Genomic DNA, 27,623 nt, shown 5'->3' with positions numbered 1-27,623 from the left:
ACCAGTCCATCCCTGTAATAGTGGGTTCTTTAGGAATGTGGTATTTGATTTGTAGTCTGTATTACGCAAACAAATTAGGAGAATAACACTCACTACATCTTTTGTGAAACAATGAATAGTTGTATTTTCTGAATAATATATAATGCAACAGGTACTGAGAACACCTGAGACAAATAACAAAACAGAATATAAACAATATAGCAGCACAATAAGCAAGAGCAATTTCCTCAACTAATAGGGTGTAATTATATTCAAAAGCCTAGCAGAAGCCGTCACTTGGTCCTGGAAAAAGGTGTCTCTTGGCTCTTCACAACTAGTGAATCAGTGAGTAGGGATGTGCATTCATTTGCAACAAAATAGGAAATATAGACAATATTTCCTATTTCGTCGTGGTTCGGGAGTCCCCGAAAATGATAGGAAAACCCCACGAAATTTCGTGGTTTTCTTATTTTTTGGGGGGGGGGAGGGGGGAGAAAGGGCACATAACCCCCCCCCCCCCCCAAACTCACCACAACCCTTCAGTTTGTAATTAATTACAATCTCCTACCCTTCCGACCCCCCCAAAACTTGCCTAAAGTCCCTGGTGGTCCAGCAGGGCTCCCAGGAGCAATCTCCCCCTCTCGGGCCATCAGCTGCCACTAATCAAAATGGCACCGATGGCCCTTTGCCCTTACCATGTGACAGGGGCTATCGGTGCCATTGGCTGGCTCCTGTCACGATAGGAGCAATGGATGGCCCATGATATCCTGGGACCCCACTGGACCACCAGGGATTTTAGGCAAGTTTTTTTTTGGGGGGGGGGGGGGGGCGAGAGGGTGGGGGATTGTAATTAATTAAATATGAAGGGTTGGGGTTTTTTTTTTTCGGATCGGGACAGCCGAAAAAAAAACCCTGCCCAAACCATGGGAAACGAAATTTCCCGTGGCGGGCCGATAACGAAGTAGTCTATCAGTGAGTGATATATCAGGACAGAATTTTCTAAAAAAAAAAATTGGTCTAAGTAGATGATCTAGCAGTATTTATATGACACCACACTTCAACATTTTTTAGATGTATTTAAAATCTTTTGTCCCATATTTTTGATTTTCAAGCACTATTGTTTTTCTTATAACACAAAACAATACATTCATAAAGGTGAATTTTTAAATGCCCGGCACGTGCAAGTTAGACTTGTGCATATCTCCCCCTGCGTGCACATCTCAAGTTTCCAATAGGGGCAGGGCATGCACATTTTGGAGTGTGGACAAGAGGTATGTCATAAATACTTACACGCCTGGGTGCATGCCCAGATCCCCTGCTGCATAACTTTACTTCTACTATTTATGAAGTGTAAGTTAAAAGAATAAAATCAACGAGCTATTTTTCAGGAGTTTAAAGGGCCTGGGGTAATTAGAGATGTGTGCATACTGTCATACCAGGGGGGTTTGGAAGACCTAGCTGTTAACTGGGTGAACTGGTGAAACTGGTAATGGCGTGTATGCGCCCATTATAAAATTCCCTGATTTACATAGTAGATGCAGGATTTACATGCTAAGGCACATGTGCACGTGGTCAAGCATGAATGTTTTAAAGTTTTATTTTGACACTAGTATTTACTTGATTATTTTCTTAAATTTTAGTATCATTTTATAATAATTGGATTTGTAATATTATTATTTAGATTTTTATCATGTGAACTGTGAACCATTGTGATGGCAACCCCAAACCACAGTATAGAAAAATTGTCAAACAAATAAATACAAATTTTATAACATGCAGCACAGTATGCCTGTGTGCCAGTTTCAAAGTTACGGTCCCTGAGCCTAGGATCTTTTCCATGGTGAAACCTAGGCTGTGGAACAAGTTACCATTGAAGAGAAGCATAAACAGATCTGATGTGATTTAGGAAGAAACTAAAGATGTTTAATGATTACGTTATGTGGAGATAGTGGTGTGGGGCACAGATGAGGACTACTGACTGTGAAGGAATTTAAACTCTGGAGAGGATGGCATGGTTTTGTTTATTAATTTTATGTTGTTGATGCTTGTTTCAAGCTTTGTACATCACTTTGCGAAATGTTATCCCAAATCTGGAAAGTGACTAATTCATTTTATTCAATAAATAAATAAAATCCCAGTTGTAGTACTGTAGCACTAGTTTTATGGGGTGAAAATTAATACATATAAAAAAGGGGCTGTTTTCCAATCTAATATGGGCATGGACAAAGCTATTAAAAGATAGGGCTTTACATTTGTTTGAAACAATGTTAAATTTTCCCATTTTGTTTCAATTTGTTTTTAAAATGAAACAAAAAAAACAAAAACCCAACAACATGATCATCCATTGAAACTATCTTATTAGACAGTTGGTTGTCAAATAATAGGTCAGGCACTGTAAAGTGTATTAGATTCAGCCAATAACTAGCATTACGGCCAACTTATTTGCTTTTACATCTACCACTTAAAATGTGTGAAATTTCATAATATTCTTAGTTTCCTTTATTGATTACTGTAATAAAGAAACAATAGTTATACTTCTTTGGGTAAGTTTAGTTGTGCAATAGCACCAATTTGAAATTTTTATTTAATTTGTAAAGATTTCTGGAACTTATGTCTGGTGCTGCTGTCCTAGGCTGATTAACAGCAAAAGCTACTTATGAATTTATATACAATATAACCAATACAGTCCCATATAAATCAAAGGAAGATTTTAATTAATGGCCACTATTCCAAATATGAGAAAGAATAGAATATTGATAGAAGCGCATGAATATTCTTTATATGACTAATTAAAACCCTCTTCTGTAGCGAGTCAGCAACAGTTCTGGCTCTTACTAACTTAATAACAGCTCTGAATTCAGCCTACATTATATACTAGATTTATTACACTTTATTCATTAACAAATGGATAGTCTCAAAATTGTAGCATTAGGTATTCTATCCGGTACACAAAACAAAATGATATTCAACATTCACTGCTACAAAGAATTACTATAGCATCATAATAGAACTTGTTGGACAACGATATTTTCCAGTGAGGGAAGTGGGAAAATTGTGTATATATAGTGTTTTTTTTTTTTAATTTAACTGTATAAGATCCTACTTAATGGTACTTGGAGTATAGTGTACAATTTTGCTTCCTTTATATTTAGTACTGCTTGCCTTCCTCCCCATTTAAACTTACAGCCCAACCTTGGTCACAATTATTTATGGCGGCATAGGAACTTGAGGGGCCATGGGCTTCATTCATTACTCACAAAGAAAAAAAGACTGAGACCACAGGTGATTAGAAGACCGGGCGGCCCCCCGGTTTCAACGTCAGGTGGGTACGCTGTCACGCTTGATGATGCGGCAAAATAATTTTACTAAAAAAAAAACCTAATTAAAAAACCTATCAAATTTAATATTTGACACATTTTCTGGTGAGTGGCATTGTTGGTTGAACAATAGTTGAGTTGATATTTCCTTTTTGGACGATAGCTTCATTCATTACTGCCATGGGATTTTCCTCCAATTCAGAATCATCATCCTTCTTTCCTAAACCAGCCTTTTGTTTTTGGTATAGACAGTCCTTGGTAAGGTGCCATAGCTCAAAACTGTCAGAAACTGGTGTGTGCCTGGAAACCCACTCATAGGTGTCGCTGTTGCACTAAAGTTGGAATGGGTGTTAGCTCTCTAGTATACCTAGCTCCTACTGCCACAATCTGAAGCAGAGTCTAGGTACTGATCACAGACTCCAGCATGGCAGACTAACTGGATTGGACCTATATCTCCCTATCTTAAAAGGGGTATAGCTTAGCAAGGTGCAACACATAATTAATTTGAGGGAGTGTAATATTAAAGACTAGAGCAGCTTAAAATGTTTACACTGAGGAAAAGACTATGACACAAGGACAACATCTGAGATTAGTTCAACACTATGTTTACAAAGAAATATGGATATTACAAGATGACATATTTTGAATGTACAAGATGTGTAAAAATTTTGTGATGCTTAGTTTTCTTCTTTGGTACAGAAATTTGGACATATTGGGGTAGATTTTAAGAGGTGCGTACGCTACCCGGCGCTTTACGAGCATCGCCGGGCCTTTTGAAAATAGGCCCGGTGCGCGTAACCTTTTGAAAATCCGGCCCATTATATTTAGAGGTGTGCAGCCTCAAAAGTGTTTATTACCCCCCCCTTCAGGGTATCACTGCAGAAACAAAATAATTTAAAGATGCCCCCCCAAAAAAAAACAAAAATTGAAATAGGGCCTTCCAGGCCCCCCTGTTCCCTCCTCACCCTCCCCAAAAAAGTCCCAGGGATGGAAACCAACCTGGCCCCTACCTACCCTGTCCACAGGGGTCCAAGATGGGCAGGAGGGATGTCCAGTCGCCTTCTGCCTTGAGGTTCTCCAAGATTGAAGACGGAGGAGATACAATTAGCATGTGGCAAAATTATTCAGAGTTGTTAGATCACGAGCAGATTGCATGGAATTGCAAGAGGACCTTGTGAGACTAGGGAATCGGGCATCTAAATGGCAGATGAAATGTTATGTGGGCAGGAATAAAGTACTGCATAGAGGGAACAATAATTCAAAGTAAAAGGTATACAATAAAAAATTACTACTTACCTGATAATTTCCTTTTCTTTAATATAAACAAGTGGATCCAGATCAAGTGGGGTCATGCACCTCTACCAGCAGATGGAGACGCAGCAAAACGGACATCACAGTCAGTTTTGCTCCATCTCCATTTGCTGGTAGAGGTGCATGACCCCACTTATTCTGGATCCACCTATCTAAATGCTAAGAAATGTTGGGCTCCATATTAGGCATCAGCACCCAGGATGAGGATCCTGGAACTGCTGTGGACAATACTTTGAAATCCTTGGCCCAGTGTGCAGCAGCAGTCAAAAAACAAATAAAACGTTAGGTATTGTTAGAAAAGGAATGGAAAATAAAATGAGAATATCACAATGCCTCTGTTATAAAACTACAATACTGAGTTCTGGTCACTCTATCTCAAAAAAAAGATATAGAGGTACCAAAAAGGGTGACCAAAATGATAAAGGGGATGGAATGACTCCACTATGAGGAAAGGCTAAACAGGTTAGGGCTCTTCAGCCTGAAGAAGAAACTGCTGAGAGGAGACAGGATAGAGGTCTATAAAATATTCATTGGAGTGGAACGGGTAAACAGAATATTTTTTTATCCTTTCAAAAATTACTGCGACTAGGGGACACTCCATGAAACTAATAGGTAGTACATTTAAAACAAATCAGAGAAAGTACTTTTTTTCACTCAGCTCATGATTAAACTGTGGAATTTGTTGCCAGAGGACTTGGCTAAAGCAGCTAGTGTAGCTGGGTTTAAAAATGGGTTAGACCAGGGTCTGTCTACCCAGTCCTCAGAATACAACTAGCCAGTCAGGTTTTTCAGGATATCCACAATAACTAAGCATGACTAGGGGGCACACCATGAAGTTAGCAAGTAGCAAATTTAAAACTAATCGGAGAAAATTCTTTTTCACTCAGTGCATCATTAAGCTCTGGAATTTGTTGCCAGAGGATGAGGTTAGTGCAGTTAGTGTAGCTGGGTTTAAAAAGGTTTGGATAAGTTCTTGGAGGAGACATCCATTAACTGCTATTAATCAAGTTGTCTTAGAGAATAGCCACTGCTATTACTGGCATTAGTAGCATGGGATCTTCTTAGTGTTTGGGTACTTGCCAGGTACTTGTAGCCTGGATTGGCCACTGTTAGAAACAGGATGCTGGTCTGACCCAATATGGCAATTTCTTATGTTTTTATGTTCTTCTGATCTTATAAAGAGTTACATGCAAATCTCTCTTATGCATATTCATTGTGGATATCATGAAAACTTAACTGGCTAGGTGTGTTTCAAGGACTGGGTTAAAAACCACTGGTTTAGAGAAGTTCCTGGAGAAAAGTCCATAAAGCATTAGTAGCCATGTAAATTTGGGACAGCCACTGCTTATACTTGGTTCTGAGCACATTCTTTGGAATCCTACTAGACACTTGTGACCTGGATGGCCACTGTCACAGATCAGATGCTGGGCTTGATGGATCTTTGGTCTGACTCAGTATGGCATTTTTTATGTTCTTATGTAACTGAGGAAGTTTTTACGTTTTACCCATTTATTTTATTCTCTCTTACATATCTACAGAGTGCTTGTCAGACTGTCTCCAAAAATAAAATTGGTAGTAAGAAAACAATTTTTTAAAAGACCTGTAATGGCTATGCAAGCAGTAGTGCCAATTATCAAGGTTTGTGCTGCCACTGATCAGAAGTTTCAAAGTTGTGCTCCTTCTTACCACTTGTCCCTAAGCTTTTATATCCTAACCACTTCTCTATAATAAATACATTTCTTGTAGACTCCTGACATGTGTGTTTGTCTTGACCAACTATAAGCTCCATAGAGCAGGGACTGTCTCTTATGCATATCTGTACAGCACTACATACATCTAGTAGTTCTTTAGAAATATGTAGCAGCAATACATATTGTTATATGTCCAATATGTTTTTGTATTTTTCTGTAAAACAAACAAACAAACAAAAAAAAACCCTGTAACTAGTAGCTTTTTGCTTCTCCATACAGACAAATGCTTACTTGTACAACTGTCACAAAATAATAACTTTCTAACTATCAGCTCAACATAGAGACAAACAAAAACAATTCTTTTCTTGACATAAAAATGTGCAATTTGCAGTTAAAATGAGCCAAAAAATCATGTAATTCTTTATTTCTCAGCCCTGCTGTTTCTGGATTTCTTAGCTTTTAAAACACAGCTTGGATTTCCATAGAAGAAGACAGAGGTAGGCAATGATATCAAAATATGGAGCACTAGTATGTTTACAGTTTGGGCAGAACAGACATATTTTAGGATCCACATATCCAATTGCTAGAAAACTGACTCTTTATTACACAAAATGCTAATATGTTTACTATAAAGTAAGATTTTGTTATTTTAGCTTACTAGTAAAGTAAATGGAGTAGCAACTAATAATACAGATGCATTCAAATTAGTTTAGAATCTATAAAATATTTTGAAACTTGCAAAACTGACATAGAGCTTTGTATAATCACTCTCATTGATACCAAAATTTTCAATTACATCAAAATTGGTATAAATATGCCACCAAATACTTTTATGATCCCACAGCTAATATTTCATCTTCCAAATCTTTTTAAATGATGGCCACACTATTTTCAATAACATTTTACTAGCTTTAATTATAATACACTATTAAGGGGGTCAATTTTCAGAGGGTCCAACCACCTGCACGGGCCGTGGGTAAAAGACACTGTAGCTAATTTGCTAATTTAGCCAAGCAGTTTTTCTTTGAAAACCTCTCAAAGAGTACACAGTACCTGCAGACTTTGTACCTGCTTTTTCAGGGGGCAAAAATGTGCTGTAAGACATAACATGTAGAATTGAAAATCTAATCTACATGCGTTGTTTCTCTTTTGCCTCCTCTCAGTCTCTGCATTGCGGAAGCCCCACACATAATTTTGGCTGGACAGAGGATGGTTATTTTCAAACAGACTAATTTACCTAGGGAAACTTTATTTACCATGGTAAATGACCTTGAAAATTGCTCTTTCAGAGCTTAAAAAAATGTTGCCCAAGTTTCTTACTGTATGCCTTGCAGGGAAATGCTTATAATAAAATCAGAGCTAAGACTGTATATTTCTTTTCTTTTCAGTCACAATACAAGAAGAAAAGATCCTTTCAACAGGAACAATATTTTGCCAACCATAAAACATCATGGGACAGCATTTTTCTATTGACTTACTTCGGACAAATTCTACTGACAGAAGGCTATAGAAAAGCTGAATTTATATCCCTGGGCATTAATTTATAGCTTTAATGTAGCTGGTGATTCAGGATGAATGCACAGTTCAAAAATAAATATTTTTCTGTTGAACAAAACACTAATCCCTTTATTTGGTGATAGAGCCATTCCGTAGTTGTTAACAACTCCCAACACGATCTCTGGGAATAAGCCGTAGTTCTGAGCCATGTTTTAGAAAAACATTTCCTAAAAACAAAAACAAGAATGAGCTGTTAGTCAAAATTACAAATGAATAAGTGAAGACCATAGTACTCCTGGAATATCCAGGTCAAATCTAACTGTCCACGAGAATATTCAAAGTGACTATTAAATGGAGAAGACATACAGTACCGTACTTCAAATTCTCATCAGAGTTGACTGAAACAGATGTTGTGGCTATTAAGTTACAATCAGATTAGCTGACACTGAGACTACAATATTATCTAAATGGGCAATTTTTGAGTAGCCTGCGCAATTGCAAAGTATACGGGTAGTTCTACCACATGTATCGGAAGTTGCATAACCTTTGTCTCCCCTCCCCAGTGCCCCAATGGATTATCCAGCTAATATAATCTTTGTATCATGTTGCAGGCCATTCAATTTCAAATTTAACAGTACCTTACACATTACTTAAATTTATTATTTATGGCCAGAACGTACGATAGCCAAAAACATCTTCAGCTTGACTGTATTAAGTGTATTACATTTCATGAGGCGCATGATGATGGAGCAACCTTTAGTACCAAAAAGTGGATTGCTGAAAAATTAGGTTGAAGTGAAAGCTGGGTTGAAAGGACATGGGGCAAAACTCCTGATGAGTGTTTTATGGAATTTGGTGATGGATCACTGCTAAAATTGTTTCAAGAAATCCCAAAAATTATTGAAAATTTCAGTAATAAGCAGAATAAAAGCTGTTAGCAGATGGCACAAACAATTTTGGACGAGAGGAGGTAAAAATTTGATTGAGAAACAAGTTTATTGATATAGAGACAGGGCTGGGTATGCGTTTCATGTTATTTCAAAAAACCACTTAAAACCAAAGCCCATATCCATGCAGGATCTGGCTGACGAATTGGTTATGAAATTGGGATGAAGAGGATTTCCTTCATTTAACGGCTTCCAACAAATTTTTCATTTGGTCGATTCGAAAACCAAATTTAAAAATTATCAAGTTTGGTCAAACACTTTGAATGAAATTAGCTATGAGGAACAATATCACCAAATTGTCAGAAACCCTGCTTGTACTCGTATTTTTGTCATGTTTACAGTGAAGAAAATGTTGTGGGTAATCAAAAAATATGGGAAATCTTGGGAATGGCGCCTATTTTCAGAATATGATTTTAGCCGAAAATGTTATCCCATTTTTTGAGTGATCTGGAAAACATTATGGTAGTAGACGAAGCTACTTTTGTTCATGACAAGGTGCCTTACATGTGAGCTAGTGCCATGCAAGAGCTGCTTAAATAAAATGACATTGATTTTTGGGGTAACGGAAACTCTCCAGACTTGAATACTGCCGAAAAATAAAGCGCTATTATTAAGGATGAGTGGAGAGTTTAATGTTGAAGGAAAGTGGTCAGCAACATTACTCCACCAAAACTTTGCATTGAAATTTGGAATTGGTCTTATTATATTTGAAAAATCATACAGATTTCAAAATTTGTTGTGTTAATACTCCGCTCATTTTAAAGCTGTTTTGCAAGCTAATGGTGAACATAAGAAGTTGCCATACTGGGTCAGACTGAGAGTCCATCAAGCCCAGTATCCAGTTTCCAACAGTGGCCATCCAGGTTACAAGTACCTGGCAAGTACTCAAACATTAAGTAGATCCCATTCTACCAATGCCAGTAATAGCAGTGGCTATTCCTTAATGGCCGAATTTTAAGAGGTCCGTGAGCGCAAATACCGGTGGTTATGCGCAGAAGTGCCGGGCCTGGGGGGGGGGGGCGAGCCGGGACAGCGCCATTAGCCCTCCCAGTCCGCTCTTTAATTGGAGCGGACTGGGAGGGAACTGGGGGAGGCCCGATTGCGTTGCCGTGCGTAGGTTATAAAATCCTCCCCCTTGCATGCACGAGTCGTGGGCCGTCCGCACATGCGTACATGGATTTTAAAATCCGGCACATGTGTGCGCAGGCATTGGATTTTATAACATGCGCGTGCATGTCATAAATTGGTGCGTCCATGTGTGTGTGCTGGGAACTGCCCACACATGGACATGTGTGGCTTCTTTTAAAATAGACCGTAGAAATAGCAGTGGCTATTCCCTAACTCAACTTTATTTATAGCAGTTAATGGACTTCTCCTCCAGGAACTTATCCAAACCTTTTTTAAACATAGCTATACTAACTGCACTAACCACATCCTCTGGCAACAAATTCCAGAGCTTAATTGTGTGTTGAGTGAAAAATAATTTTCTTTGATTTGTTTTAAATGTGTTACTTGCTAACTTCATGAAGTGCCCCCTAGTCCTTCTATTATCCAAAACAGTATTTAACCGATTCACATTTACCATTTCTAGACCTCTGATAATTCTATAGACCTCTATCATATCCCCCTCAGCCGTTTCTTCTCCAAGCTGAAAAGCCCTAATCTCTTTAGCCTTTTCATCCCCTTTATTATTTTGTTCACTCATCTCTCTACCTTCCCCAGTGCAACTATATCTCTTTTGCTATGTGGTGACCAGAATTATACACAGTACTCCTAAGACAGAACCTAACATTGTGTAACTAACCCTTGCCGTAGTTATACAATGTTAGGTTCTATCTTAGGAGTTACCACCCAGGAAAGAGATCTTGGCATCATAGTGGATAATACATTGAAATCATCAGCTCAGTGGCCTCTGGCGATCAAAAAAGCAAACAGAATTTTGGGAAGGGAATGGCTAATAAAACAGTGGATGTCATAATGCCTCTATATCGCTCCATGGTGAGAATGTACCTTGAACATTGTATGCAATTCTGGTCACCGCATCTCAAAAATGATATAGTTGCACTGAAGAAAGTACAGAGAAGGGTGACCAAAATGATAAAGGGTATTGAACAGCTCCCCTATGAGGAAAGGCTAAAGAGGTTAAGGTTGTTCAGCTTGGAGACGAGACAGCTGAGGGGGATATTTTAGAGGTCTGCAAAATCATAAAAGTACTTGAACAGGTATATATGAATTGGTTATTTACTCTTTCGAATAATACAAAGACTAAAGGGCACACCATAAAGTTGGAAAGTAGCACATTTAACGCAAATCGGAGAAAATTCTTTTTCGCTCAACACACAATTAAGCTCTGGGATTTATTGCCAGAGGATGTGGTTAAGGCAGTTAGTGTAGCTGGGTTTAAAAAAGGTTTGGATAAGTTTCTGGAGGAGAAGTCCATAAACTGCTATTAATCAATAGGGAAAAGCCACTGCTTCTTGCTGCCATAATTAGGATGGATTCTTTTTAAAGTTTGGATACTTGCCAGGTACTTGTGACTTGGATTGGCCACTGTTGGAAACGGGATACTGGGCTTGATGGACCCTTGGTCTGACCCAGCATGGTATATCTTATGCTTTATGCTTAATTATTGGTCTAGTTCTTCATTCCAATAGTCTGTAATTTTTTAAATGCAAGTAAAAATCATACTTATCTGATTTAATGTTCTTGAGTGATGTTTTTCAAGGAAGTAGCATCTCTGTTAAATAACCCCAACACGGTCCATGTTTCAAACGGTTATTCTGAATCAGGGGATAAGTGCAATGTATCCTTATACACATGAGAGACTGATTCTGTCAGCATCTTCACATGATACATTGCATGTACCCCCCCCCCCCCCGATGCAAAATATTCATTCGAAACATGGACCGTGTTGGGGTTTATTTAACAGAGATGATGCATCCTTGAAGAACATCACTCAAGAACATCAAATCAGATAAGTTTGATTTTTTTTTTACTTGCAATCAAAAAAAACTATTTTTTCACATTTTTTGTTGGAATGGTGGACTAGACCAATAATCAAGCAAGCATATGGCAACTGAAGGTAGTTTTTACTTGGGCCAGTAGTGCCTATTATGAAGGTCTATAAGATTATGTTAGTCTTTCAAATATAAGAGCATATGCTTGTGTGTGAGAGGATTTTGTTCTTTGGATGCCTTTTTTCTCTGCACTTACTGACACCGTAAGTAACAATTATATTCAAATATAGCCATTAGCTTTAAAAACTATCTGGCTTTCTGTACCTGGAAAACTTTCACAGACTATATTCAGCAGGATACTTGTCCTGCTGAATATCCATGACAAGTTATCCAACTAACTGTAGGCAAACAACATCACTGCTCACCGGCTTACTCGATATGGACTTCTATGCATGTTTTTATTAATCGCTATCTATGGTTTTCTAAAAGATGAATTGAGAAAATATTTTTTCTTAACCAATGATTTAGGTAACCTAGAAAAAGTGCTAGGAGAAAAAGTCATGAATGAGTTATGCAAGTCAATAGTAAATATGAATGAGCAATGAATAGCAGCTTCATTAAATGTTTATATAGCAGTGCTCCCTGTTGATTATGCCATCTTCCCTTAAATATAAAAAAAAATGGAAAACTTAGGAAGAACCATATGAAGTAAACTTTTTTTCTTTAAAATATTTTAGATTTTTAATATGGTGACGGAGGCAGAATCAACCTTATTTTTTTTATTTACTCAGACTTAAGTACTATTATAGCAAGTTCCAAAAAGCAAGGTAAATTATAAAATAATACAAAAAGTACAGCATTAAACATTTACAATTATACAAAACAGGAAAACAATAATAAAACAGCCTTGGGGCCCTCTGGGGCAATTTTCCATATAATATTGCCAATCATGTCCTCCTTCCCACCAGATCCCAATTCAACAGTTAATACAAGAGTCTAAAGAGAGATGAAAAAGCTGCAGTTTTATTTTTTATTATAATTCTCTGTACAGAAGCTAAAGTACCAATCTATGGTTCCCAACTGACCACTGTTAGCTGGGCAATCAATTCCAAGGTCAGCTGGCTTGCTGCAATAGTAGCTAGGTCTGTTTCCTGGCACCCCTGCTCTATTCGAGCTAGAGTGCCCCCCCTTAATGGCATGGCTGTACCCAATTCATGCTGTTAGACTTCCCAAGGCACCCACCAGCTGCCTTCAACCTGTGACCTGAAGTGCATCCCTCCCGAGAGGGCCCCTGGCCTTCATGGGATAAAGAACCTCCGTAGGGGATGACTCCATTTATCATCATTCAAACTTCACCTCCTGTCTTTGGCTTGGGTAACCCACCCGCTGTGACAAACAAAGCAAATAATATCAACAAAACACATATTCAGAGCCTATTTGCTAGACAAAATAAGACTAAAAGCTAAACCACCAAACACTCAGGCACTGTTGACTCACACAACACAAAATGGATACTGTGCGAGACTGGCTGCTTAAGGTGCTCACTTTACCCAGGTTCCCCCCAGCTCAGAATCCTGTATGGCCCAGGGAGTTTTGGCTGGGAATTTCACAGAGGCCACACAGGAAAAGGGAAGGGAGAAAAGGCCACTGATTGTGTACAAACACCATGTTATGGACTGGCTTAGTGTGGGGTCCAGGCCTGACTTTGCTTTAGATGATATGCACCCTGTCAGCAGAATTTAAAATAAAACAAATAGAAGTGAATGTGAAAGGGAACTCCTCAAGATTCAAAATATAAAAATTCTACACTTTTGAAGAAGTTCATTGGGACCTTTTCTATTTATCATAAAAGAAGAGGATATATAAGGGAGAAAAAGTGGGTAGTCACAATTTAAAGCATCTCTCTTCCCTGCACCACTACCACTTTCCTCTCTAGAGCATAACGAAAGCAGGAAATCTGGGAATATCACCAAGATTTGTCTCTTCTATTAAAATATTTTAAATCCTTTTCCAGTATTCACACCATGTCCTAGAAACAGATTAATTTACAATCTGCTACTCACAATGTGTCATGTGGACAGAACTGTTTAATTGTATCACTCTGGAAAATTACCACCTAAAGCAATACAGTGGTTCTTTTTATTCTTCAGATACCTAGTGGTAGGCTGCAAAAAAAAACCTGTCAGCAGGAGCCAGCACAAGAGTTAGGAAAACAATAACAATAAAACATTTTTAAGGAGAAAAATAAATCCTTAGAGGGGTTCTCTACATCTCCTCTTGCAAAGAAAGATCTGGGGGGGGGGAAGAGTGAGATGCTTTAAAAGTTCCTGAACTATACTATTAGTGTTCAAAGATTCAAGATGACTTTGAAAACTACTAATTTTGCTTCTTATATAATCTCTCTATATTCACCCAGCTATTTTCTGTGAGTCTTCGTCCAACCCACAGTTTCTACAACCTGTCACTATTATTGTCCTAAAATGAACTACTGCTCTACAGTTTCATGAATAGGTTCCTCACATCTAAACGAACAAAGCTAGAGGGTGAGTTTTGCTATGGAACATCACAGATAGGCATTTTTTCCTAATACTCTTAGGCCCTTATTTATAAGGACATTTTCCTCATTCTGTACCTATGGAAAGCAAATTTGCTTATCTGTAAACAGGGTTCTCTGTAGATAGCAGTATGAATTAGTCATAGGTGGTTATTGTCATCCAAAGGCACCAACATGGATCCAGCTCACAGAGCTCAGCAAAATTTTACTGAGCATGTGTAGGAGTTCCCACATGCACATGCTGCCTTGTGAGCCATTCAGTCTCTTTCAGAGCGTAAGCTTTTCTGAGGTGGGTATTACGAATAGCTAATTCATCCTGCTGTCTACAAAGAACACTATTTACAGTAAGCAAACTGCTTTTTTCATCGACAAGCAAGCATGAATTGCCATTACGCTTGGGAAGTCCCAAGCTGAGAGATGTACAACAAAAGTGCTTACTTAATACAACCCAGCCCCACCAATTGCAGAGTGAACTACTGGGAGAAGAGAGTGAACAAAACTTCTTGTCCAAAGCTACTGTCATGCTAATGGGGAACACTATGCCATGATCCTGGTGAGAATAGGAAACCTCTACTGGCCCAGAGGAGCAACATCCAGAAAGAACAAACTGGATACAGCCCACTTTCCTGAAGGGACACGTTTCAAGGAGGAGAATGAGAATCCAGCTCTTCCAGGTGAGGGCTTACACCTAGTTCCAGCAGCTCCTGCAGTGAAGTATGTACTGGTGTGGGACTTGGAGCAGGCACACTATGCAGAAAATTTCGTCCATCTTGGATAGAGAGAGACTCTAACTCCTCTCCTGTCTTCAAATGTTAAAGGAGGCAAATACATTCTTCACTAAGTCTGATAATTGGGCTCCGATTGGGTGGGTGGGGGGGACTCTCTGAGCTGGAATTGGAGGAGATACAACTTCCTCAGAAACCTAGATGGGCTTGTCCTCACTGAGTTGGTGGCAAGGCTGAAGAAAAGCTCGACACCACAGTTCCAGTAGTGGCTGGCTCAGGTTCTCCATATCGACTGGGTCGTCACTTCTCGAAGAACAACTCTCTGGCACTGGCAATTCCTTCTGTGCCTTCACATCCACAGCAGAACTCTTGAGCTTTCAGGCCGAAGTGCTCTGCTCCTGTGCTGCAGATGGCACCATGGTTTCCCATGCCAGGTGTGAAGACTATGCCTTGAAGTTCGTGCTCTGCACTGATGACACGCACAATATCCTGATAGTCTCAGGTCTAGGTAGAAAAGGTGACTTTGCTCCATTTCTTCTATTAATTTTAAATGTATCACATAGTAACTTCATTGTGTGTCCCCTAGTCTTTGTACTCTATGAAAGAGTAAACAACCAACTGATGTTTACTCATTCCATTCCACTCATTTTATACACCTCTTATTAAAACCTGATCATCATGGGATTCTCGGACATTGGCTTCTCCAGCTTTTTGTTAGAACTTTAAACATTCTGTTGGAGGAGCTAACCAAAAAGCAGTGAAAAATGTTTAGCAACAAGGTAGAAAATACAAGGATGCACCAGGCCTCAAGAGGTAGACAAATCTCAGATAGAGAATGGGACATGTCTGTGCGGTAGCTCAGATGAAGAAAGAGCAAAGAGCTCACAAGGCAGCACATGCGTGCAGGAACTCCTGTGCTCGGTAAAACTTTGCTGACGACACCAATGCCACAGCTGCTTGTCGACAGAGAAATATTGTTTTTTAATTGATGATGGTTCTTAGGGTCTGATTTACCAAGGCTTTTTCTCCCATTCTGTGCTCATGGGGGAAAAATTTATTAAATCAAGTCCATATTCTACTTGTTCTCACTGAAGAAAAATTGCAGTTTCTGCTTTGCAGTCAACAGAATTCATGCTTCCAGTTGGCTGCAAATGCATGAATCTTGTATTACAGACAATTACTGAAATGTTTACCTGCAGACTCAAGTGTGCATTCTCTTTCTGGCTCACAACCCAAGGTAGATAGAGGTTTCAGAGCCAAAATCTTCCAACTGACAATAAATTAGAAATCTAGGCACATTCAAACCCCAACAAAAGAAATAAAATAAAATAAAATACCTCAAAAACAAATCTGTTAAAATGTGACCATAAGAAAAATAAGTTTGTGGGAGCACAATTTAGTTTGAATTTTGGGAAGTAACTTACCGGCTGTTTGTGCAGGATTAATTCCTATTCCATCTAGGGAAGAAAAATGTATAGATGCTTACATTTGTGTAAGTTTTATTATTCTTTCAGCTCTGAAAAAAAGCACTGTCAGCGGTAGTTCTGTTTAATGCAGAAGCAAACTTCAACAGTAATTTGAACATACACACATCAAAATATCAATCTAAAAGAAAATTATGTCTAAAACCTTTGTTTAAAATATTGTTAGTAACAAAATGAACTATTGAAAACCATAGGAGACTGGTTAATGGTAAGTAATTGTCATGGATTTATAAACTAAAATACAAATGCATGCAAAGCAATTTCTCATATAATGAAAGCAACAATACATCAATATAGACAGTGAAAGGGAAGCTGAATCTTTGCCAGACTGAAAAGATTTTTATGAATAGCACCCGGGGTCCTTCTTCAGCCTGACCCTATTTCTTATAAAAAGGATAGATCTAGGAGACATTTTACAGTTTAAAATTCAATTTTGTGTTCTGCCTGGATCCTTCTCTCTGCAGAGATTAGTTATTCTGTTTTCACTCTGCTCTTTGCGGTATGACATGAAGCAAAGCTGAATGTGAAAAGCAGAACTGTGTAACTTTGCTTAGAAAAGGAGCAAAGGGAACAACAGGAAAACAGAGAGGGAGCAGAAAATTCAGTTTCCACACAGCAAGGTAAATAATAATGTCATGCATCACTCAACTGTGTGCCACTTTTCAAGTGACATTTTATGCTTTTTAATTCAACAATGGCTACTTTGACATGCAGCATCCTTTAGCTTCTGGTGCAACACATTTTTAACATTATATTCTTACCATTTGTTATAATGGCACTTGTTGCTGCTGGTACTTTGAACTAAAAGAGACAAAAAGTAAATAATAGATTTAACTAAAGCATAAATAACATACAAGGCACAGCTACAATCTTTAAAGAAGCACATATCTCATCTCCCCCTTTAACCTGTAAAAGTAAGCTTCCTTGGATTACCCCCTCTCCTCCAGGTCCAAATTACAGTTTATGCCTGTTTGCACTGCTTTGTCTAAAATGGTTACTCAACTATCAGATTTCTATGTGCTAACAACACTTTTCACAATCTCATGAAATGATGAGCATGCTGGTTAACCAGGTTCAAGGAAACAGTCTGGAGAACGACTGAGGGCTTGATTTATACTAAGGCTTTTCTCCCCTTCTGTGTCTATGGGAAAACAGCTTTGTAAATCAAGTTATAAAACATGAATATTCTCTCTGGATATCACAATGACTAGTTATAAGCATATCCCCACTCCCACCTATTCACCAAGAAAAAGACAACTGCAAATGAATACTAGAAGCTTGAATGCTATTCTGTCAAGGGCAATAATAATAGATATCTTCCTTCATATTCAAAAATATATATGACTATATACCTGAAAAGAATTAGGTCCATGGATTATGCTATGTACACTATAAATATAATTCAGTATGGATGCTGCTGCCTCTGTTTAACTGTGTATATTTATGTATCATAATAAAGGGCAACTGATCACTGGGACACATTTATTCTCCCTGTTCACAAATAAGTTTCCATGTTCTGCTCTCAAACGTGACCAATAAATGCATGTATGCCTATACTAACTACTACAATGAATTTTATGTATCATTTGTATTATCATTTCAGCATATGACGACAATGAAACTTATCTCAGAAGACAAATACATAATACATTTTCATGCAAGCGAAGCAAAATCACTCTGCAGTGGTATAAAAGCATTATTGTAGTCAGCTCCCAGAATGTAAAAGTATGTAAAACTATATAATAGGTACAGAGATGGATTGCAGCTGCCTTGCTCCTGGTCTCTTATGACTCTGCTTCTTCACATAGTGATACTGCTATGGCACTGAAGCAGACAATAAGGCATGCAAAGAACCACTTCGGCTAAGAAGCGAGGCACAGAAGGGGGCTCTTGAAGACACTGATTAAATGAAGAGGGGGGGAGAAAGGTAGTGTCAGATCTCTAGACCAGCTGAGGCTGGACTTGTTATCCTAGCAGTGTTCACACTGCATGCAAAAATACTGGTTTCACTTCCGTGTGGAAGCAGCTCAGTACCTGACGCAGCTCTGCACAGTCAATATGCCTATCAAAAGAATGGTTTGGCTATGCCCTGAAAAACATCTCTTGCATTTAATCATCACAATACTCCAGTGCTTGAGAGTCTGAAAGCAGTGTGCACAGCTGCTACTGAACTAATCCATTACTGCATGCTTGATAGCTCTTTATACAGTAGATACCCTATACTATGTTTTATTAATTTTCTTCTTTGCATGATTCTCAGAAAAATTACCCAAGGGATGGCACACCAAGAACAAGTAAAATAATTTGGAAGAAAAGATGATCATTTTCCTGCCTAAGAAAGTGACAGACTGGCGATGTTTTCAACACACAGTAGGCTATTTTTGTGGATTCACATGCTCGTACTTGATAAGTGGCTTCTTGTGGTATCAAAACTCATTTCCTAACTGCTCTTTGCTTTACAGACGAACAGCCAATATCATGGCATTTCAAATCCAGTAATGCTTAAAGTTAATCAAGCTAGACATGGGGGCATTCTAAGAGGACAGAAAACACTTTATTGGGATATTTGTGTATCCTTAAGTGAACCCACATTCATTTTTTTTTTTAATCCTGAATGTAGGTTTACTTAAGGATGCAAAGCAACAGTGCACAAACCGACCAAATTTTAACATGTGCCAAATACCCTTCTTGACAAAACACAAGGGAGTAAGGACAGATGAGACATTTTGTTGCAAGTTGGAATTAATAACATGACTCACTGTTTTACAGAATGATTTGTTCCTCTGCTTTTAAGGGGATGAGGTTTGCAAATGTAATGGACGCTGTCACCAAGGCTTGGTATAGCTAGAACCAGTAATTTAAATTGTACCTACAGTGGTTAACATGATATTCAGATAATATTTGTTAAGTACAACTAAGGAACAGATAGAGAAAAGCAGAGCTCCAACAGGAGCAGCTACAGAAAGAGAGGACTGGGAAGAGGAGAAGTTAGATTAATGTAATGAAAATTCAGACATTTGTCCAAGACAATATAGCTGGAAATGATTTACCCTATAACGCTGCTTTACTGTGTTATAAACAGAGGGTTATATATCAAAACAACAGCTTTTAATCAACATTTTTTAGGGGGTTTTTTGTGCATATAAAAATGATCGTTTAAGTCCTTCCAGATTCTAAATATTCTTGTTATTTAAAAGCTGACGATTAATCATAAGGCAAGGAAGGCAATCATTGCCGGTAGTATCTATTATGACTGGCTAACACACTTAGATGTGGCATAATTCACGAGGAGGGCTGGTTGGGTATTACAATGATTTACCCTAGTCATGTCTGTTCTAATGCCTATAAATTCCAATGTGATTTACATTTTTTTTTTAATTTCACTATAATTTGTACTTATTTTAAAATTTTGGATTCCACATATTTAATACCAAAACACAGAATAAAATATTACAATTACCGGTATCTTGAAGGCACATGAAAAACCACATTCTAACTGTAATCTTAAAGAAACCATTCTGTGACATATGATATACTAGTGGTACCCGGCCATGCGTTGCAGTGGCAGAGTCATGTTCTTTACGCTCCCTTCCCCTTCCCCTTGCTCATTTACCTCAGTCACTCATCCTCCTCTCCCTTGGTCACTCACCCCCCTTCCCTCCCCTGTCCCCACTCCAACTCTCTCCCCTCACACTCACCTCCCCCCTCATTCTCCCTCCTCTCACTGTCACCTCCCCCCACCTACAGCCTACCCTTCAGATCAGAAAACCTTTGTCTTTCTATTTCTGTGGGAAACCCCCCAATCTCAACCCTTTAAATCAAATAATAACCCCCCACCCTCCTGCCCCCTCCCAAGACCTGGGAAATTAAAATTGTTGGTGCTACATGTGGTCTGTCCCTGGGCGTCTGTGCGCGTTATGTAGCCAAATAGGGGAGTGCTTAACCAAATTTGCACTTCCAAATTTGTTTTGTGGTCTGGGGAGGGCTATTTTGGTGCGTTCCCGAGATTGTGCAAGTTTAGTGTATGTATTTGTGTGTGAACATCCCCCTTCCCCCAAAAAACAACCCTATGAGAAAAGTTCTCTTAAACTAACCACCCCACACTCTCTTGCCCCCCCTCCCCCAGCCCTGCGAAAAACAGTAGCCCACCCCCTGCCCCCCCCCCAGAGTTGCTGTATGAATGAAACCTGCCCCCCCTTCGTGACCCCTCCCCCAAGATGTTCGCAATAAATTCATTACCACTCCCCACCCTCCAGACCCCTCAAGACCTGATAAAAATGTCAGTCGGTGGAGCGGGCGTTCAGGAGTGGTCTGGGAACGATGTATTGGCGTTGGTCTGTCGGCTGCGAGCACTGAAACTGGTTCAGATGGCCCTTTGCCCTTACTATGTCAGTGGGGTGGAGCAATGGCAGCGGTAGGTCCTCTGACATAGTAAGGCCAAAGGTCTGCCGGCTGCCAGTCCTGAAAATGGCGCAGAGGGGCCCTCGCCCTTACTATGTTACATGGGCTACTGCCACCATTGGTGTCCCCGAGTGGCATAGTAAGGGAAAGGGCCGTCGGCGCCATGTTGATTGCTGGCAGCCGACGGCCGTAGTGCAGGAGATGTGTCCCGGACCGGTCCTGGCCCCCCGCTGGAGCCTCCCGGACTTCTGTCAGGTTTTGTATGTGTTGTGAGGGCCTGGGAAATAAATAAATTTGGCATGTGTGTGGGGGGTGTGAGGAGGGTGGTTTTGTGTGTGTTGGGAGGCTGTGGGAAGTAAATAAATTTGGCATGTGTGTGGGGGGTGTGAGGAGGGTGGTGCGTGTATTTTATCTGTAAAGGAAATAGTTATCTTCTGGGGAAAAAAGTGCGCGAATGTGTTAAAATGGAAGTGAAACGTGGACCTGGACTGGCGAAATGATTAGTGTAGCTTGTGTTAGTGTAAGGTGTACAGATGGCGCTTACATCCAGCAGATGTCGCTGTTTTCTAAAAAAAAATTTTTAAACCTATTTTACCTGTCACAGGTGTGACATATCTGTAATGTAAGTACAGAAGAACCTTCCTGTATGCGAAATGAAGGTTGTGTCCAAATTTGAAAGCAATCGGTTCAGTGGTTTCTGAGATTAGCGATTTTGTCCAAACTATTTAACATTTTTATTTATATAGATATGTAGCCTGATTTCTCTAGGCAGGTTTGAAGACCCAATAGGTATTTATTAATTTTTAATTTCAATGCATTAGAACCTCTCAGGATGAAAGACATTATACAATTAGGTGTTAAGGAAGGCAAGCAGAACATTTAGGTTTAAAATTTAATTCTAAAAAGAGAGAAGGGGCATCTTACATGCACGAGTTGTTTATTTCAGAGAATTGATGTCAAGAGAGAAAAGGCAGAGCAACAAGAGGTTGCTGTGCCTGGCAGGAGGGACAGAGAGTAGAGTGCATGATTATGAGCAAAGAATGCAAGATCATTTACAGAATAAAGAGCAGAGAGATAGCTGGAGGCAAAACTGTGAATACATTTATATGAATAAGTCAAACATTTGAATATATGACATCTGATAGAGAGCCAGTGTAGTGGCCTCAACAACAAAGTGACATAAGGATGGTGCAGGTGGCAATAGAGCAAGTGTGCAGCACATTTTTTTAGCAGTTGAAGTGAATGAAATGCAAAATCAGGGAGAACAGGAAAGCTATTAATATAGTCCAACCAAGTGAAGCGAAAGGTGATAGGCCATGAAAGCGAGAGAAGTGCAAACTGCATTGATATTATACAACCAGTAGCAAAGAGAAAAATACGGGGATGAAATATAAGAACAGATGGATAAAGAAAGATCTACTGTAATGCCAAGACTTAAGAGTCTTAGGGGGTTATTTTCCAAGCCGCGCTATGGCCTTTCTGCTCGCGTTAAGGTGATGCTAATTTGGAAAAGGGGGAGGAATTTGGGGCGGAATTTCTGTCCAAATGGGCTGGCTTCGCAGCTGTACGATATGGCTATATCGCACTTTGCGATTTTTTCGCAAGAAGTGTTTTGAGTATTTTAAGATGTAGGGGGGGAGAGAGAGAGAGAGTCTGAGACTGACTAGCTATAAGACCCTTATACTAGGTTGGTATTTATACCTCTTTATGAGGCCCACCTAGTTACTCGAGGTGAGGTTTAGGTAGTAGTGTAGGGGTTAAGGGCCATTTTGACATTCAGAGTGAGACGTACGAACAGAACAGTACACGCTTGTGAAGATTTGATGTCCTTCAGAGTGAGGTTTGTACAATGTTCTCTCAACCTAGCTTCATGTTACCCAGGTAGAGTCCATTAAGCTCTCTCTCTCTTCCCCCCCCCCCCAGTGGTTGTAGTTAGGAATTGCATCAATTGTGGCGCTATCGCAGCCTGCGGTAATACCTATGCGAAGTGGTAAAATAGCCTATTTATCGCAAAGTGAACTATTACCATAAAACACGCCCCTCTTCCTATCGCATGCGATAGTTTGATGAATCCTGGCCTTGGGTTGAAAGAGTGACCACACCAATAGATAGGAAGCCAGGAGAAAGTTGAGGAATCTGCAACAAAGCTGTAAAATAAAGAACCTCTTTGCAGGGTTTAGTTTCAATTTTTTCAATCACATCCAGTCTGTAATTGTTCCCAAACACTGACATAATCACCATTACCCTGTACTTTCATTTTCTACCCTGGAGGGTAGAGAATGAAAGTACAGGGTAATGCAGATGAGAATGAATTTACTCAATCCTACATTTAAGAAGTAATATCTCAAAGAGATAGTAACTCAATAATATACCTGGACTTGACCAACATTACTCAAATAATGATTTTATTTATGAAATTGTAACCGAACTTTATTGGCACCTGTTAGAATGTACGATATCCTACATTTACTTACCTTAGTCTATGTGCCTATTTGTAAACCGTTGCGATGGTATATAACTTAGTGACGGTATAGAAAAGTTTTTAAATAAATAAACCTGATCATCTAAGATCCAAGATGGAATATATCATAGACATGATTATGTCCCTTAAATTTCAGTATATTAACAGCCAGTTAAATGAAGTGCATTCTCCAAAAATTACACTCCATGGACTCCCATCTAAGCATGAAGTGAACCATTCTAAGGCCATACTATCGAAGCCTATGTCTGTTGGACAATTTAGTATCATTTTGTGGGCAATCATATCAAAAACCACAATAAAATACAATAAAACTAATAAAGAATCATTATTCCTGTCCTATTCCCAGCATATCTTGACTAGCAAGGCCACCAAAACTGCTTTAGTACCATGTCCTGATCTAAAGCGAGACTGGGAAGGATCTAAGATATTTGCTTTTCTTTTTCTCCCATCAGTCCCTATAATTTCTGGGCCAGCACCAGTTCAATAGCTTTTTCAAGAAATTGAATATTCAAGATTGGTCTTTTGCTCGCTAATTTTTTTTTAATCTAGTGAATCTAGTGAAGCATCAAGTGCCCGGATAACTTTAGTGGTGTGCCAAGATTTAAATCAGGGATAGGTAACTAAGCCTCGAATGGCACAAGCCAGTCAGCACCCTGATTCACACAACTCAAATATTAATTTTAATTGGAAATCTTCAGTTAAAATATTGACTTGTGTAAAAATTCTTGAAATTATGTTTTCCTCATGTAAAAAAAAAAAAAAGGAGAAAAAAAAAAGTCTCTAACTCCCTTCCCCCCTTGACAATACACCACCTATTAAGAAAACAGAACAGGTCAGGCTGCTATATATCCCTACACAGAAACTACATGCTAGCTACCAGAATACCTCACCTCAGTCATACATGCAGAACCTCATCAAATACATAATAAAGTGACCATAAAAAAGTAAAGAAAAACATGGGAACAACTGAACTGGAAACTGCAACACGCCAAATTCTGTGTGCAGTGCAACAATGAAAAAACAGTAACACTACCAACCTCATAAAACATCAAACAAAATAAAGAAATATAAAATATCAATCATAATAGTAAAATCATACCAATAAAAAGAATAAATATTTCAAAACAGCTGACAAATAGAAAAATATCCAATAATTAAACATGTACACTTTTTTTTTTTTACATTTTCCAAACACCAATAAAATATTTCTAAATAGCAGATATTAAACACCACCAAATAATTTAAACTTATAAGAAATAAAAAAATATATACTCTCCATACCTGGGCACGTTTGATTTTTCAGTCACCCTGAGAGTGTCAAATTAGTTGGGGCGTGGGAGGGTGCACACACATTTTCTCCTCTCTCTCTCTCACATACATACACTCTCCAACACACACACACATACTCTCTGCTTTCCACAGGCAATCACAATTGCTCTCTCCCTCCCTCCCAAGGGCAATCATACATTCTCTCTCTCCTTCAAGCAATCACACTCTCTCTCCAACCCTCCCACGTACAATCTATCCCTCCCTCCCACTTGCAATCACATACAGGTTCTCTTTCCCACACACAAGCTCACATATCCACCCACATATACTCTCACTGCGAGGGCTTCTTCTAAGCCGCCAGCAGGATGGGGTCTGCTGGTGGCCGTTGGTTCCTCAGTCTCTCTTTGGCTGCTGTGGGTGCGCCCTGCTGGGCCTCTTAATCTTCAACCACCAACAGAAGGAGAATCCACTGGCAGCCACCAGATCTTCCCTCTCTCTCTTTTCAGAGGCAGCCTCCCATATCAGAGTGGGTGGCAGGAGGAGTCATGTTTAAGGACCTGTCACCTCTTGCTGCCACAGGGCCAGTCTCACTATAAGAGCTGTGAGAATGGCCTCGCAGCAGCAGCAGGAGATGATGTTTCCTTACATGGCTCCTGCTGCCAGGGAGCTGGGGGGGGGGGGGGGCTGTATCTTGTCTCGGACATCGGCGGTGGTGGCAGCAGCGGGGACCACTCACTTGCTATTCAGTGCCATGCTGCTGTTGAAGTGCCAGTAAAAATGGCCTTGTGCGTTACTTATGGCATGCATGCCATATGTTGCTGACCTATGGGCTAGACTTTAAAATAAACAAAATAAAAAACCTCGTGGGCCTGAAGGCCCAAAGTACAAACTCACCCAATAAGACAACCATGAGACCTGCAGCGCCATTCTAAACCCATCTGAGAGCAATTCAGTAGTAGGGGTCTGGGGATGGCCTCCCCCTCTCTCCCACCCACTTCCCTGTATGGCCTAATTTGGAAATACTCATCCTTTTGTCACCCTCCATTCCCTGGCTCACCCCAGCCCTAACCCCACCCACTCTGCCAGTAACTTTTGCAAACTTGCTCTTCGGCATCACGGTAGGCTGCTACCACAATCCCGGCTGGCACTTTCTGCAATCCTATTAACAGCAATGTAGGAAGCATAAGCAGTTTAGGATTTCTCAGTTGCTGTCACAGCAACGCAGAAAGGGTCAGCTGGGACTGAAGTAGTAGCTTACTGCAAACCTGGCAGAAGATCAAGTTTGTGAAAGGTGCTGGCAGGGTTAGAGCTGAAGGCTGGCCTCAGACTCCTACCTCTATTATTTTTATAATGCTGTCAGATGGGCTGGGGGGAAAGCTCGGTCCAGCAGAGAATATGGTTGACATTGGGTGGATTGTGTGCTTTGAGTTGCTAGGCCTGCATGGTATTTATTTTTTGTTTGGCCACTTAACTAGCTATATTCTTTTCAATATAGCTGGTTAAACCTAAAAATATTTGGGTATACAAGGCTGGATAACCTTCAAAAGACAGCTGGTTGGGTTTAATGTTATCCAGCTAAAGGTGGCCGATTAACTTCATTTAGGAATATTCAAGCAGAACATTTATGGCCCTAAATTTAACTGGGTAAGTTATCAGTTTTACATTTTTTTGAATATTGACCTCCATGGGTCTAAACAAGCAAGTGGTGGGTCTTATTTTCCCTCAATTGACAGTGGTCTTATAATCAATTTTACAAAATGTAATCAGAATTAAAACAATTATATTTGTATCTACAGCCCCCATATTTTGTTTCATATTTTTTATCTGCTAATATAATGAAATATTATTAGTGAGGAACAGTACTGAAAAATGCAACATCATAAGATCAAACCATAAGGTGTTCACTGAAATATTCTGCAATTAGATTACAAAAGCTGGCACTAGATATGTTTTCTTTGAACTTTTGTCATCTAAGATCTTTTTTGGATAATAGGAATATTATTATTCTTTAAATAGCTCCAGAAAATGCCTAATATCTTCTTTGTTAATCTGGCTTAAGCATTTTTCTTCCTCTCTCTCTGTGCCTTTCCTTTCATGTTTGTTGTTGTTCCCCTCTTTTCTGATGAATCCTCCTCTTTTAATTTGGGGCTTGTTAGAAGGCACTGCATTTAATTGTTATTGTATGCTGTTTTTCTTGTGATGTATGTTCAAACATGCTGCCTTATTTTCTGTCAGGCAGTTTTTGCTTGTAATTGTTTATTTCATTTATCAATTTTTTTTATCAATAAAGTATTCAGGTCAAGAATCCAATATCATAGTAATTGGATTAATATCTGAAGTAGCCACAGGTGCAACAGTTATCAAGATCCAATAACAGTAAATCCAAGAGATTCTGCTTAGTATGACTGATTTGTTATAAGCAGGCTATAAATGTGATTAAATAAACAAATAAATCTTATTAGAAAAACTGACACATTTGGTCTCGATATGGATTTGAGTTTTCGTCTGGCTGATGAAGTAAACCCTTAACTACTCAAAATAATTCTAGAGAGCCATGCTGAAAAGCTTTGTCTAGATACGTTTGGACTTAGCCGGACAAACCTCAGGATTTAAAAATCCTGCTGCGCTGACCGCCTCAGATTTATCCAGGTGTTTAGATGGCTAAAATTTACCCAGAAAACCAAAAGGCGTTCCAGGGGTGGGGCCAAGTCATCCACATAATTTAGCTGGATAGTACTGATATTCAACACTATCTAGCTAAGGGGTCATTTTCCAAAGGTATCGCATGCGAAAAGTCCCTTTTCGCGTGCGATATCTAAATCAGGGCAGAGTCGGGGTGGAGTCCGCACCGGAAGGGGAGGAGTCGGGGCGGACTCCGTGACGACTTTGCTGACGGCGAAAAGTAAGAATCCTTATCCACCGCCAGTATCGCGCCCAATGGTGGAAATCATAGCAAAATACGTAAAACTAGATTCACCAGCCATAATCCTTGGAGACTTCAATTTTCAT

General features: G+C 39.4%; 1 protein-coding gene across 1 annotated transcript in view; it reads right to left on the bottom strand.

Annotated features, from left to right (window-relative positions):
- Positions 1 to 6,689: 6,689 nt before the first annotated feature.
- Positions 6,690 to 27,623, bottom strand: part of UFM1 (ubiquitin fold modifier 1) — a 77,954-nt gene continuing 57,020 nt past the window's right edge. The window contains exons 4-6 of the mRNA XM_029602746.1: positions 17,224 to 17,263; positions 16,403 to 16,435; positions 6,690 to 8,022 (exon numbers count right to left, since the gene is read on the bottom strand). Of these exons, the coding sequence (XP_029458606.1) occupies positions 7,955 to 8,022; positions 16,403 to 16,435; positions 17,224 to 17,263 (141 nt within the window). The 3' untranslated portion in view covers positions 6,690 to 7,954. The remainder of the gene's footprint in view (positions 8,023 to 16,402; positions 16,436 to 17,223; positions 17,264 to 27,623) is intronic.

This window comes from Rhinatrema bivittatum, chromosome 5 (genome assembly GCF_901001135.1).
Source record: "Rhinatrema bivittatum chromosome 5, aRhiBiv1.1, whole genome shotgun sequence".
Lineage (NCBI taxonomy): Eukaryota > Metazoa > Chordata > Amphibia > Gymnophiona > Rhinatrematidae > Rhinatrema > Rhinatrema bivittatum.
This window is presented reverse-complemented; position numbering and strand designations above follow the sequence as displayed.